Source organism: Anarrhichthys ocellatus, unplaced genomic scaffold, assembly GCF_004355925.1.
Source record: "Anarrhichthys ocellatus isolate YVR2014 unplaced genomic scaffold, GSC_Weel_1.0 scaffold48, whole genome shotgun sequence".
Classification (NCBI taxonomy): Eukaryota; Metazoa; Chordata; class Actinopteri; order Perciformes; family Anarhichadidae; genus Anarrhichthys; species Anarrhichthys ocellatus.
Genome location: NW_022280078.1, coordinates 2307894 through 2322743, shown reverse-complemented (window position 1 = coordinate 2322743; position 14850 = coordinate 2307894). Strand labels below are relative to the sequence as shown.

The 14850-nt window shown below is 42.7% G+C and overlaps 1 protein-coding gene across 1 annotated transcript; it reads left to right on the top strand.

Annotated features, from left to right (window-relative positions):
• The first annotated feature begins 10714 nt into the window (after nucleotides 1-10714).
• On the top strand, nucleotides 10715-13434 carry LOC116395672 (forkhead box C1-A). Its single transcript, XM_031869732.1, has one exon. It carries the CDS (start codon nucleotides 11006-11008, stop codon nucleotides 12425-12427), a length of 1422 nt encoding a protein of 473 aa, XP_031725592.1. The 5' UTR covers nucleotides 10715-11005; the 3' UTR covers nucleotides 12428-13434.
• Nucleotides 13435-14850: the final 1416 nt, after the last annotated feature.

The following is a 14850-nucleotide window of genomic DNA, read 5'->3' as shown; positions in this document are numbered from 1 at the left end:
CCCCTGTTGATAAGTAGAGGTATTTGGAAACACGATTACTTTAAAGCAATATAGATAAAAAAAACTACACAGGCTGAGCATTAAAGCTTGCAGACTGCTGACTTGAGGTGTGGGGCTCAACAGATTGACATCCTTTGAAAGTAAGACTACAATGTAAAAGGAATAAGTGACTTCTTAGAAAATCTGATCATTCCCCGTTTGAATATTTCCACATTTTACATGTTTCACAGCCACCACCAGCATGTCTAAAACAGCTGAAAGTCTTTTCGCCTCCTGAGGCTGCTCCTTTCCATGTGGACGTCCGGGGCTGCCAAAAATTTCAAGACGCCATATAAACAAAGACACGACGTCTATGGAAATGCAACAACTTGGTATTTTTAGAGTGCAGTAAACAGATCGGACTCGCAGAGAGCTGCCTCGTCACACAAACAGAAAGCAGACTGCACTTGTGCTGCTCCTCTAGGTTTTGTCTAGATGGCTTTTGGTCATGACTCAAACGTAGCATCCCCCATGACTAAAATATGCAGATAGAGATTTGGCAGTGGCAGCTCCTTACAAGGCCCCCCTGACATAATCACAGTTCCTTAAAATGCCCCGTTGAGTCACTATCTGTGTCTTGAATGCAGCGTCTCAGAAGATGTTTTTGCCAGGATGTTTAATATCTGTTACCTCAGTGTTTATTTGTCGTGTTAAAGCGCATCATGGGTTTTTTCTGGAGCAAAGGACTTTGTGAGTATCTTTTGTCATGTAACTTAAGAGTAATTGTCTAGTTGAATAAACTAAATTCAACCAGTTTTAAAATGTCTAAGGGATTACAAATGAGAACCATGTGAGAAAGTCATGCTTTCACAAGTTATATTTCCAAATTTGAACTGCCCAACAAGCCACATGTGGACAAATCCTCATGTGGTCCAATGATGCAGAGAACAAGAAAAGATCTGGCAGCAAATTATACATTGTCTTCATATCTGCTTATAAGCAAGCTTCAGATCCACAATCAGGCAGAAAAACACAGTGGGTTTTCAACACTTTGCGGTCCAACAAATGTCCTGTGGGATTGGTAACAGAGAGAAGAAAGAACAGTCACATATCAAAAAGAAAAATGTCTTCGACTAGACAACAAAAGTCCCTTCTAATTACCTCAATGCAACCCTCCATGATGAAAAGTCACACAAAGTGGCCTTGCAGCTGCTGGATTTTCCATGAGAAGATTTGTAAGGTGTGCTGAACTTTCAATATGGTGGAGTACAGCGCCATCTAGTGGCTGACTTCATCACACAGAGATGATGTTTGTGCAGCAGGAGGATATTACGAGGGAGGCACAAAGCAGAGACACAGATGCATTGGCCAAGTTAAATTAACAGTACTCTGAGAAAGCACAAACAAAATCAAATGTGACCTCTGTCTCAGCCAATGATGAAGTTCACCTGCTGAATCCCATTCAATTTAATATACAGTATATGTGTATAATATCATATCATATCATATTATGACTTAAGCTGACTACATTCCCAGCCTTCAGTTTTTTAGCTAAACGAGGATAAACAAGTCCCCGGCTTCTTTGTGGTCTACTGGACAAACACAAGTGATGTCTCACTTTAACTCTCGGTTAGATGCCAAACAAATGTACTGCTCAAAGGGTCACTGTTTCTTTAATATGGACCACAAGCTGGGCAAAACCCACCTGGTTGATTCCACTCAGACACAGTCATGGTCCACAGCTTTTTGCAAATTGTGCTCAGTTACAAATGTGACCCAGGCTGTTGTATCACTGAATAAAATGCATCTTGTTACTGTATGTGTGGAATCCCTCACTGTTTGAGGCTAACCTTTTAAAAATACTTACTGGACCGATTCTGCCTTCTCGTTGCTCCCTCGGGAACAAGAATAAGAGTTTGAAGCCCTATGAAGCTGTGAAGCTCATGACACATGAACAATAAATGAAAAGACAATTTTGGTATTGTAAGAAAAGGTGACTGAATGAGAAGACAGGACTGTTTTATGTTCTATGGCTCTGATTGGTTGTTTCTTTGATTAACGTTTGTTCCACCAATCAGGTAGAGAACAGTAAGCTTCGATAGCTCGGCTTAATTGCTCCTAAATCAGAGCGTTTTTGTTAGTAACCATTTTTAAAGTATTTAACACAATGCAAAAGGGAGTTTATGGGAAAGGGTGTGGTTAATTACCATGACTGCACTGAACTACCATCATGCACGGTTTGACAAAGAGCTGTGCAGGTGTTTCATGTCACGCCTTTGTTAACTAACTGTTATTAGTGTTATTACCCAACACAATTCCTCTTCATGCTCTGCATACTGTAGTGATTATAGATAATTGAATAATTTGGGTTATGGTAGTTGTCAAACTATTCTTTGCTGAGTTAAAGATAGTTTGGAAGTTTGAAATAATGATAATTTCTTCCACACCATTTGTAGAAGTCTATTATTTGATGTGGTTCAACATGCTGTATAGTTCCTTCATTGTTTCAGAACCAAGGCCGCCTATCACTACTCACCTTCAATATATGGCAACAATACAGAAACATGCTGAAGTGATCAAGTGTCTAAATCTTCCAGAACAATCTCATAGTTTAGCGGATTGATTTGTCGCACCACCCTGTAGGGCCCTCTCCAACGTGGAGCGATTTTGGCAGAGAAGGACTTTTCCACTTTGGAATATGGTCGATATTTCACCCAGTCTCTGTTCTTTTCCGCAAACGGTTGCTTTTTTCCTGTATCGGTCAGAATTGTGTGTCTGTCGGGTCTTGGCCATCTGTGGGTTCTTTAAATTGCTGCAGATTTGTTATTTGGGCCATTTTACGATAGGATGGTTCATCCGGCATACAAAACTAGGGGTCCAGCTCGGCGTCCACTGTGCCCTGCGGTGTCCGGATAACATTAAGTTATGCAGGTGTCGCTCCTTAAGACTCATGAACAGCTATGTGGAGGGCAAAACAAGAACTCGGGTAAGTACTTGTCCCGACTTTGATGATGTTGATCCTTCACTTATGATTCAATCATGGCCTTCAAGTTTCGGTTTACCCTTTCAGTGAGGTTGATTTATGAATATGTATGATTTTGTTGATTTGTCAAACTGAGTTTCTCCACAAAGAATCAAACAAAAGCACCATTTAAATCTTGTGTTTACCAGAGATGTGTTCATACGTTCCTTAGATATAAGTCAGTCAGCATGAAAAAAGCATTAAAAAATGACTATTGACTCAAGAAATTGTAGCCAAATAAAACAACCGTTGAGTCGACTTATCAGCTAAGAGGGGGCAACCATGTGGAAGGGTTGACTCTGAAGAGGAGAGAGAGCTCAGAGCTTGGCAGTGACACAGGAACGGTTTAAAGCTGTCAACGAGCAGCTGGATGCCTGGTCCCAACCACTAGCAAGCAAACCAGAGAAAAAAGAGAAGAAGAAGAAAAAAGAAAAGTTAGGCATGTCTGGCCTTGTAGATGAGATACGGCACCTGTTCCACAGCTCTCTAAGAAGACCAAGACCAGTAACAATAACAACAAAGAGGTTGTACCCAAGAAGAAACTCAATAAATAGGAAGGGATGCGCTCCAACCAGCCGCCGGTTCCCAGATCTGGGGGCCGCCTGAGTCATCAGCTACAGGGGGAAAGGAACGAGGAGAAAGAGGCCTCTTGGACATCAACAAGCTTCCTGGGGACAAGCTTGGCCGTGTAGTGCATATCATCCAGTCCAGGGAGCCTTCACTCAAAAACTCAAACCCTGCAGGAGATCCAAATTGACTTTGAGATGCTAAAGCCTTTCAACTGTGCAATCTGGAGAGATATGCGTTCTCCTGCCTTCACATGAAGAAAAGGGTTCCGTTTGAGAGGCCTGTGGAGTCCACGGCTATACCTCCAAAAATCCTCTTCAGAGAGCAGCGGCTCACCGCACAGACAGCCAAGATGAGGGGAGAGCACTAATAAAGCATCAGAAGAAGTAGGGCCAGTCTGTGCAGGAGGTGAAGAAGACACATTGGACATGTTCACGTTCAGACTGGCCCTGCACAGACTGGGCTTCCTTCCCAAATTGCAGGCCTTCAGTCCAGCAGTCAGATGAAGTAAAAGCATACGCCGTCTCCTGCAGGTGTCACTGCTCTTCCTGCAGCTGCTCTGGAGTAACTTTGAGCACCTGCTGCCTTTCAGCCAGCCTCTCATGCATCTGTCCCACCGCACAGGCAGCTCCCCCTCACCAGCACCTCCACACTTCAACCAAGTACAATTATACCTGCAGCGGTTACAGCAGGCCTGTCAGCCCCTAGTAGTCCATGCGGTACTAGTCTGTATGTCTGTCTGTCTGTGTGTCTGTCTGTGTGTCTCCTCCCAGACCTCACTGCCTTCTCCCCAGCTCCCTATTCAGTCCCCAGGCTCAGCCGGCCCCATCACATCAGCAAGCTTATTACTGCCACTTTCAACAAGTGCAAATATTTTGCAAGTGCATTAATAGTAATGTGGGCCCAGTTTTGACAAATCTTCCAGGTACAAAGTAGGACATAATAAATTTTGGTATTTGTTAAGGACCTTCAGAGCATGCCTACAGGGTCACTGGAGAATGGTTCCTGCTGAGGAGGTAGAGCACTCGATCCCCTGCTTCTCCTGTCCCCCGGTGTCCTTGTCCTGTGTCCCGAATTGGTGTGCGAGTGGTGCGTTTGTGTATTTAGATTAGATTCTGATGGGCAGGTTGGCACTATGTATGGCAGCCTCTGCCATCAGTGTATGAATGGATGAATGTTAATATGTAGCGTAAAGCACTTTGAAATCCTACAAGCTGGTGAATTTTAGCTGGTGCTGGTTCCACCAATTGGAGCTGGTAACTGGTAAGAACCGTAGCTATGCCTGGTGGTAACTTCTGAGAATCTGAGATGTTAGCTGGTGGGACCAGTAGTGTCCATCAGCTGGCTCTGGTTCTGCAGATGTTTAACCTGACCTGACTGTACGCATCTATTGCTGTTAGTCAGGCTAACCTGGATCCTGCTTTTCTTCCGCTTCTTTAGAGCCTTCAGTGCCACCGGGTTGACTTTTTTTTTTTTTTTAAAGCTTCCTCAGGTATTAAGAAGAAGCTCCTTATCCACAGCTCCTTGTTGTATGATTACGATGGTTCCCCGTCTCTCTCTAGAGCACTCATAGCTTTTTTTCTAGTCGCTATAGCTAATACTGAAGCATCTCCTTTTCCAGTTCACAGACATTGAGCTGATCTGGAAAATATGCTCAGTAAAACTTGGATCTTTACATATCTGGAAACTGGTATAAGAAAAGACCTTTCCATATTTTAATCTGCAAAAATAAGATGGAAACTTTCAAGAATCCTGGAGAATTCAGAAAATTGTCTCAGCAGATTGAGTCAAATGACAATACAGATGAACTGGGCAATGAAGACTGATAGTCTGCTACAGTCACTTCTTGTGGAATTAGAAAGGAATGGTTATATTGGAGATATCTCACCTTAACAGATATTCATGGGTAGAAATGGCCACTTGCCTACCAGCCCACCTAATCACTGACATGACGTGATGTAAAAAATAAATAAAAGGTCTTAAGCTGCTTCAGATGCTAATAAATCCCCCCAGGTGATACTGCAGCATTTAACTAATAAACTGTGGTACAGCTTGTTGTTAATACAGCACATTTCTAGTAACAACTAATAAAATGGATATCCCGGTAATTAAGCGTTTGCTTACCGTGTGTGAATGCCCAGTAGCATTTTAGAGACATTGTTCATTATCTAATAATTTGAAGGTTTTTATGTTTTTTTTCTACATAGGAAATATGAAAAACTTTATTTACATGTTACAAAATCCTGCGAGACTTGCTGACACAAATTGTTTTTTTTACACTAAAGTCAAACATTTTCGGTAAGTAAACCTGTACAGATTATTAAATTGTCTAATGACTGAATGGAAAACTTGCTATTCAGGCTTTTTCTCTGTTGCTGCATGGACAAATATAGTGTGAAGTTCCAAAGGTTTATTGAACATAAACTGAGACACAATTCAATTTTTTTCTTCTGGTCAGTTTCTATGCTAGTCTTGATTTAATCTGAAATGGCGTGCAAATAAAGATGGATAAGACTGCTTGTGTGTCATAGTGTGAGGAAAAGTATGCCACTCATCAGTGCAGCTAAATCAGAAACAGCTCAATCTGAAGGAAAAGTTTTCTGCAGTCATTTCCCATGACCTTATTTGGATTTTCAGAGAAGCTCTGCACATTTGTCCAACTGGTCTTAAATGTTGAGTTTAGGGGTTAAAAAAAAAGGGGGGGGGGGGAACTGCCACACTGTGAGGAGCTTTGTGGCCTTGAGAGCAGCTTCACCCTCTTCAAACCAGTCACAGCCGGAGCAAGATTAATGTTTTGCACATGGATGATTGGCAGCTATTTATTTGAAAACCAATTCCAATGTGCTCTTTGAGCGCATGACTTTGAGGTCCTGGAATATTTTGGAAATCTGTCTGTGTTTAATTAGGCACTTAATATAAACACTGTCGATGACACACTGAAGTGCCTGCAAAACAATTCTGTTCTCGATCCCTCAGGAGTAAGAATTCATAGAAAAAGACCACAAACTGATGTGAGGTCAGTAAAAATACAGAATTTAAATACACTTATTTTTTTTATGGACATTCCTTATGGAATTGTGGACCTTATTGAACTAAAATGAGCTTTTAAAACAAAGGTTTCCTTTCTTTACCTCCTTGTTATTGCATGTGCATCAATGTAGCAGCAGAGGGGGCTATGTTACTACTTAATGCCAGTTTGTGTACTGAAATGACTTACAAGCTGGTGAGGCTGGTGGCAACATGTTCATCCAGTGATGATGGTGGTGTTGATGATACCTAGAAACCAGAAATAAAGCCGATGTTACATTACTTACAATAACAGACAGACAGAAATTGAAGCAGCATTTCCCTGTGGATGGGAGCAGAAAGGAAGAAAAGTATGCTTCATCAACATGTTGGGGAACATTTAATGGTTTATTGCACAGATCCTATATTTGCTCTCTTTGTCTTTCCTGATTAACAACCAGTTGCATCAGAGTCATCAGGTACTTTGCCTCAGTATTTACATTTTTTTGCTATTTCTACTCCACTACTCTACATCTCAGAGACAAATGTCGTACTTTCTACTTCAGGATCAGAATCAGCTTTACCGGACTGTTAAGTTGAGATGAAAGGCGTTGAGAAAACATGTCAAGTTAATTGTTGGATGTTCAAAAGTTCCTCCCTGGAGAATGTAAGAAGACCGGAAACTACATTTATTTATTAACTCTATCAGGATAAGATAAACTTGTGTGAAAATTCACAAGAATTAGCCTAAACTACCCAACAGTGAACTAATATTACGTAAAGTCATTAATGTGAGCTCCACCTTCATCTGCAACATTAAAGTCATGAACACATTATTACAATGATAATTATAATTCAATATCAGGCTATAATATATTACGCTATATATCATTTTGAAATGGGGCGTTCTGTATGATTACTATTTTTAATTTTGGTACTTTAATTAAGCAGGCTACATTTTGATGCTAATAGTTCTCTACTTTCACTCAAAGGTGCTAAATTCTAGATTCTGAGCACATCTATTGCCTCCACACGGCTCTCAACATGGGGATTGTTGAGCAGGAGGCTCACGGCTAACGGTGCTAACGGTGCTAACAGCGTGAACAGTGCAAACAACACAAACAGACAGAGCTAACAGTTTTTACTTGGGAGGGAACCGCAGGCTAGGCTCTATTCTTCTGCGATGCCTCCTCTGTTGGTCAGGGAGCAGTGAAGAGCATGAGCTAGCCAGTGGGGCTCACATGCACTAACATGCACGAAAGCTGCCAGCTCGGCTATCTAAACAGAGAAAGGGGAAGATTGGATTACAACAACAACAACAACACACACACACACACACACACACACACACACACACACACACAGGGAGAGCGACTTCATTCTCTGCTCAGTTATTACTCCACTCTATCTTTACATAGCAAATAGTTATTAATGCTTTGAATATTAAGAACCTTTAAGCATTTTGAATGCAGGGCTTTGTAGCAGAGTAGTTCTACATTGTGCTATTTCTACTTTTAGCCAAGGCCTACTAAAGTAAAAGATCCTACAACGTCCATCCATCATGCACTTCTAGGGACCGACCACTGGGGGGCATGAGTGTGTCGTAGGCCTACATGAAGAAAACCTTCAGCTTCTTCTCAGCAGGAGTTTCTGCTTAAAACCTATGTAGTAAAAATCCAATTGAGTTCTCCTAACCGTTCATTTATAACAAATGAACACCACTGTAATTTTCTCATAATATTTACATATAAGGACGTCTGCATTCGATGTGCTTTTTGTATTTGGTGCAAGATATTATCTTGGAATCTCAGTATAGTGACAGAAGGAGGGATCCGTGCTGCAGATATGGACACATTCAACCACAGCTACAGTCTCATACACCCACCTGCGGGTCGCTGGTTCAGTTCCCTGAAGGGCCAGTTCTCCCTCCACACACACCGACAAGATGCTGTCGACAGGGGTCACTGGTCAGTCGTCGCCGGTTCAGAGGACTCACCGGCCGGACCTCACGGGTGACGGTTCGCTCTGCATTTGCTTCGTCACGAGAGGCCTGACAACACATGCAAATCACAGAACAGAGAGCAGCATGGAAACAAGCAAGTGAGAAAGTACCGCTTCTCACAGATTATCACTGTTGTATCAGAGTTTGTTGTTTGTTTGTTTGTTTTTATTTCCTCCTCTCTTAAATAAATACTAATTCTGAAAGAGATGTTCTCTTAGTCAATCTGGTAAATCTCCAGGATACAGATGAGATAAAGAAGCTGACATGTACCTCTTTTATTGCATTAGGCCGGTCTTTTTTAAAATTAATATTATTGTTATTTCCATTGGCTCTCGTGCATGTTAACAATGAACTGCAGGGTTTTATTCGCCCAAAAATATGTTACGTTAAAAGGCAAAGTTTGAACTTCTCTCCAACAAATGCACAGTCGAGCTTTATGTTAACTTCACAGCTTTACCAGAATTACTTCCGTCAATAAATCAATTCTGGAAATATTTAAAAGTTTTAAATGTAAATATATTTGCAGAATTTAAAGAATATGCAGGTGCATTTTATAAACGTATTTACATGTTGTTGAAATCCATAAACTTCAATGAGAGACAGGACAGTTTTATGAAGTTTGATAAACATGTCATGTTGGAGTTGTCACTCTCTGGCTGCCGTTTAATAGACTAGTTGATATGACACCATGATGAAACAGAACAACCTTGGCTTAAATGTTGCAAATAAAACTCACACGTTACATGTTGTTCTGATTCATACTTTTACAATCATTTTATATGATCAATTAAAACAGGTACTTCTTTCTTTTTCTCATAGGTTTTTAGACACATAAGTATATTCAAAAACAAATATGAAGACAGGGTTTCTCAACAAATGATAGCCTAGTCATAATAATACTGAATTAATCAAATTGAAATACTTTTAGAAATACATTAATCTTGAATACAGGAGTGTTAAAGCGGTGAACAAACAAATCTAATAAAGAAAAAGGAGATTTAAATACAATCATTAAATAGTGGTTATTATTTCATCCTGTTGTTTTCATACACATTTTGTCAGTTTGATACTAATAAAATAAAATAAATGTATATTCTCTGTCATGTTAAAAAAAGACAGAATAACTACACCCTTCCCTTAATTGCCTCCATCTTCCTCATGTTTTTAAACGATTGTTTCCATCATGGCTGCGAACACACCGATGTTGTTTTGAGGCTTTGCAATCAACACGACGGAACATAACTTTCTAGAAGCCACGGGGGGTCTCGATGGCTCTGTTAACAGCCGTTCAGTGTGAATGACATTTGGAAGGTCTTTATCTTTAAAAAAAAACAGAAGAAAAATCCCACCTTAGTCTCAGCAGCCGCTCGCACCCAGGGGACCTTTTCTCACCCATCCCGACCAAATGATGTTCATTTAACCTTTAATTAGTTTCCACACACCGCCCACCGACGCTGTCGGGAGGCTCCCGCACTCTTTCATGTCCGTCTGTTTATTCAGAGGCTCGACAGCAGCTGATGCGAGTTCCTCGCAGACTGCAGCCTGATGAGTAGTAGCTCACTTTGCATTCGTAATCCGCAATCCCTTTGGTCTAATTACGGGTTAAGGTATCGAAAAATATGTTAAACCGTTCATTTAGGAGAAGGCCGAGTATTCCCGGGCCTACACGACTGACATGAGACAGCTATAACAGAATATACTTGTGGGTGGCCGTTTTTGTGAATTTTGGGAGCTGCCTTTTCATTTCCACTTTTACGTTACGAGTTGTGATATTTGGGAGATGACGAGGAGGGTACACCGATTCGGTCAGACGTTTTAAGGCTTGTAACCCCACACTAAACTAAATATCCTCGTTTCAAGAATAGACTAATGAGAAGTTATTTTATGACTAACAATATGATACATTAATACAAAATAATAAATGTCTCACAAATTGAGTAATTAAGTGTTTTTTCTCAGTATTTTAGGCACACCCTTAACAGCATTTTAATAACTCCATGGAGTTATGAGGAGAGGGGGGAGGAGGGAGGGAGGGGGAGGAGGAGGGGGAGGCGGGTGTAGTAACTTTTGTCGCCCATACAGCTTTTCCACAGCTTCATTTCGTCCTCCAATTGGATGATGGAGCACACTTTCGGGGAGGAGCAGCTCGAGTAGCCAAAAGGGAGGAAAAAATGTTAAGGGTAAAAAAAAGTTCCTATCCGTGTGGACTCACGCTCCTCCAGTCTTACTTTTAGCCTTCTCGGTTTCCCAAATGTTCACTGCGGCAGTGTGCGCTCTGTCCGGTTCACCGTGGCGAGCTGTGGCTTAAAAAAAGGACTTCCAGACGATACAGAAAGAAGAGAAACCAGTAACAGAATCGGAGCACACGGCGAAGTTGCGAGAGCTTCTGGAGGGGACGCAGTTTGGGGAGGTTTTACGCATTGCGCAGGATGCAGGCGCGCTACTCCGTCTCCAGCCCCAACTCTTTGGGAGTTGTACCGTACATCAGCAGCGACCAGAGCTACTACCGGGCCGGCGGTGGATACACCGGGATGCCTGCGCCCATGAGCATGTACTCCCATGCGGCCCACGACCAGTACCCGGCCAGCATGGCCCGGGCGTACGGACCGTACACCCCTCAGCACCAGCCGAAGGACATGGTCAAACCTCCCTACAGCTACATTGCTCTCATCACCATGGCCATCCAGAATTCACCGGAGAAAAAGATCACCCTGAATGGGATTTATCAGTTTATCATGGAGAGGTTCCCGTTCTACCGGGACAACAAGCAGGGCTGGCAGAACAGCATAAGGCACAATCTGTCTCTCAACGAGTGCTTTGTCAAAGTGCCCCGGGACGATAAGAAGCCCGGTAAGGGCAGCTACTGGACTCTTGACCCGGACTCCTACAACATGTTTGAGAACGGCAGCTTCCTACGGCGCCGGAGGAGGTTCAAAAAGAAGGACGTGCAGAAGGACAAGGACGACCGGGACAGGGAGGGCAAGGACCCCTCGTCTCGCACCCCGGGCAGTGAGCAGGACCCGTTGGTGCAGGGCTCTCATCCGGTGCGGATCCAGGATATAAAGACGGAGAACGGGACCTCAACGCCACCGCAGGCCGCTTCCCCGGCCCTGAGCGCCGTGCCCAAGACCGAGAGCCCCGACAGCAGCAGCAGCAGCATGTCAACTGGCAGCCCGCACAGCGTGCCCTCCACCCGGTCACTCAGCATGGATGGAGCCGAGCACCACCAACACCACGGCCAGGTCCCGGCGCAGGGCTTCAGCGTGGATAACATCATGACCAGCCTGCGGGGGTCTCCGCAGGCCGAGCTGTCCCCGCCACTCATCGCCTCCTCTCGGACAGGTATCGCCCCTTCCATGTCGCTCAACTACTCCCCGAATCAAACATCCGCATACAGCACGACGACCTGCAGCCAGAACGCCATCTCCTCCAACTCCAACGCGACCTATCACTGCAACATGCAAGCCATGAGCCTGTACGCGGGGGACCGGTCCTCCGGCGGCCACCTGGCGCCGTCCACCACGGTGGAGGAGGCTCTGCCCGACTATTGCATCACCACGTCCACCTCGTCCCCTCTCGGACACAGCAACCTGAGCCAGGCGGGCCAGGACGGCCACCACGCGCACCAGGGACGGCTCGCGTCCTGGTACGGGGACCTGAGCCACTTGAGCCCGGGTTATCCGGCGCAGCAGCAGAACTTCCACTCCGTGCGGGAGATGTTCGAGTCCCAGCGGATCGGGCTGAACGGCTCCCCGGTCAACGGGAATAATAGCTGTCAGATGGCTTTCCCATCCGGCCAGTCCATCTACCGCACCTCAGGAGCTTTTGTTTATGACTGCAGCAAGTTCTGAAAGCCAAAGTGTTGTCTTATAAATTAATAACTCTAATATATGTTTTACATTTTGTTTTGTACTTTTGGTCGTTTGCTCTCATTCCGAATGGACATAAGAGATTCAGAGACTTTTTTTTTTGTCGAGACGTGTGTAACACCGAAAACACGTAAGTTTTCTTCCCTCTAACTTTGAGAATTGTTTATAAAGATGGCTCAAATACCAGCTTTTATGACCATATACTGTAAATTATAACCTAATATAGTAATTTATTTTTTAGAAAAAGGGGAGTGGTTGGATATTGAGGACCAAACACTTTAAGTTTTTCCAGTTTTCTTATTGCTTCATGTGTCCCAGTTCTTGTATAGAAATAGAGGGGGGGCTTTATAGTCTGTACTGACTTATTTTATTCATTTTGTCTTATTTGTTAAAATCTATTTTGAAGGCATTACATTTTGTTTGTTTAATAAAGTGCCGTATTTGATCTTAATTTGACTGATTTATTAGCAGTGGGGAAGGAGTTTTTATTTTATTTTATTTTATTAAAATATGGATAACCAGATAGAAGGCAAAATGTGTTAGGGGTATAAAACATTTGACGTTATTTTGAACTTGCTAAAAATAGAGGCCAGTGAGAAACACTCTTTTTTTTAGTAAATAACGAAGGAGTGTGTAGCCTATATTTTTATTGCCGTTTTAGCAGATGCGTGCATTTGAGTTTCTCAGTGCATTATTTGGATTATTTTAATTAATGAAAGAAAAAAAACGAACTAAACAGTAAGTAAATCTCATAGGACTTGTTTGGTTCAAGAAGGAATATTTTACTAAAAGTTATCAGGGGGTCTGCGGCCCTACTTGGCGCAGCAGAGGCCAAATGTAACCGTCCAGAGGTTACCTCATATATCAAAGAGGTGAAACGGATTCATGTTCATTTTGACTTTCAGTATAAAAACCTAGACCTGCAGATTGAAGATATTTGACATGCATAAGTGTAAATGCAGCGGTAAATAAACTCACGTGTGGCAGCAGTTCAGCAGTGCGGTTTGAACTCTACTAAAGGCCTTGTGAGCGAAACAAATCAGTCATTGCAAACCGAGCAGGTTTCCGTCTGACTGCTGTTTGTGAATGATGGGAGGTTTTAGATGCAAAAAAAAACAACCAACAACTACAGCTGCATTTGTTTTGGATGTCTTCAGGGGACATTTTGCTGCACGAGCAGACCCCACAGGTCCTGCAGATGCATGATGGGGACGGTCTGGCTGGTTCAGCCTGCTTCGTGTATGAAGGATAAAGAATTACAGCAGCACTGACCTGTTATGACTGACTGAAGCATTGCTGCTGTCAGATGTTTATTTATTTATGTGATTCCCTGATGACGTGAGCCCCCCCACACCAAAAAAAGAGACCCAGATTCCAATGAAGATCATTACGCCATTGTTTTTAGCCTACGTGCAGGAAGATCAATGGCAGCGTGCATGTCGAGTTATTACCTATTCGTATTAAGATTACTATAAATTCGACACGTTGTATTTTTTTAGATACAAAATAATCAGAAAAAGTGATCATTGTGAACCATTTAATAGAACGTAATAGTGAAATATATATAATCTATTATAAATACAATTATTCGGACAACATTCAAATCAGCAATAATAATAACACTCGTAATAATAATGATATATCATTATTACGAGTTTTTATTATTATTATAATACACATGATTCATAATTGTTAACAATAGCAACAATTATGATTCATGTGTATTATAATAATAATTTAGTTTTGTGTTTGTTTGAGCTCCTGCGCCTCCTCATGTGTGTTTTGATTCAGTGGCCTTCAGGCTGTCTGTCTGCCTGTCTGTGTGTGTGTCTGCGTGTACGTGTGTGCGTGTGTGTCCTTGCAAGGCGGAGCAGGCGGTGAACGCTTACACGTGATTGTCAATTTCAAGCCTGTGTTGATGAGATTTTAATGAGTCAGTAAAACTAAAAATTCCAGCGCACAAACGCTCCCCAGGGCCACCCGTCAGATGAGTCAAGCCCATAAAAGAGAACGTAAACAATGCGCACCACTGCCACTGCACCTTCCGCAGGGGTTTAACTGCAAAATGATGTTTAAAACCACAACATATGCACATAAAGCTGCCTAACAATAATAATAAAAACTAGATTATTGCTTTTAAACAGACATCTGTGGGATTGATGCGGCACTCAGGGGTCAATGAAGGAAAAGCCTGTCACGGCTGAGAATCATTTTTCATTGTAAGGACAAGACAGGAGGAGGTGATGCGGGTCAATAGAGAGGATGTCAACAATGCACTTTAGGAAAGGACGGCGAGAAGCCTGCAGTGAAGCCTGTCACGGCCTTATCTAAAAGCACCTTCACTGGGACTGTGGACCGCAGACCGGAGCTGGAGGGCTCGTGTATTGTTGTGGCAGTTTACAGGT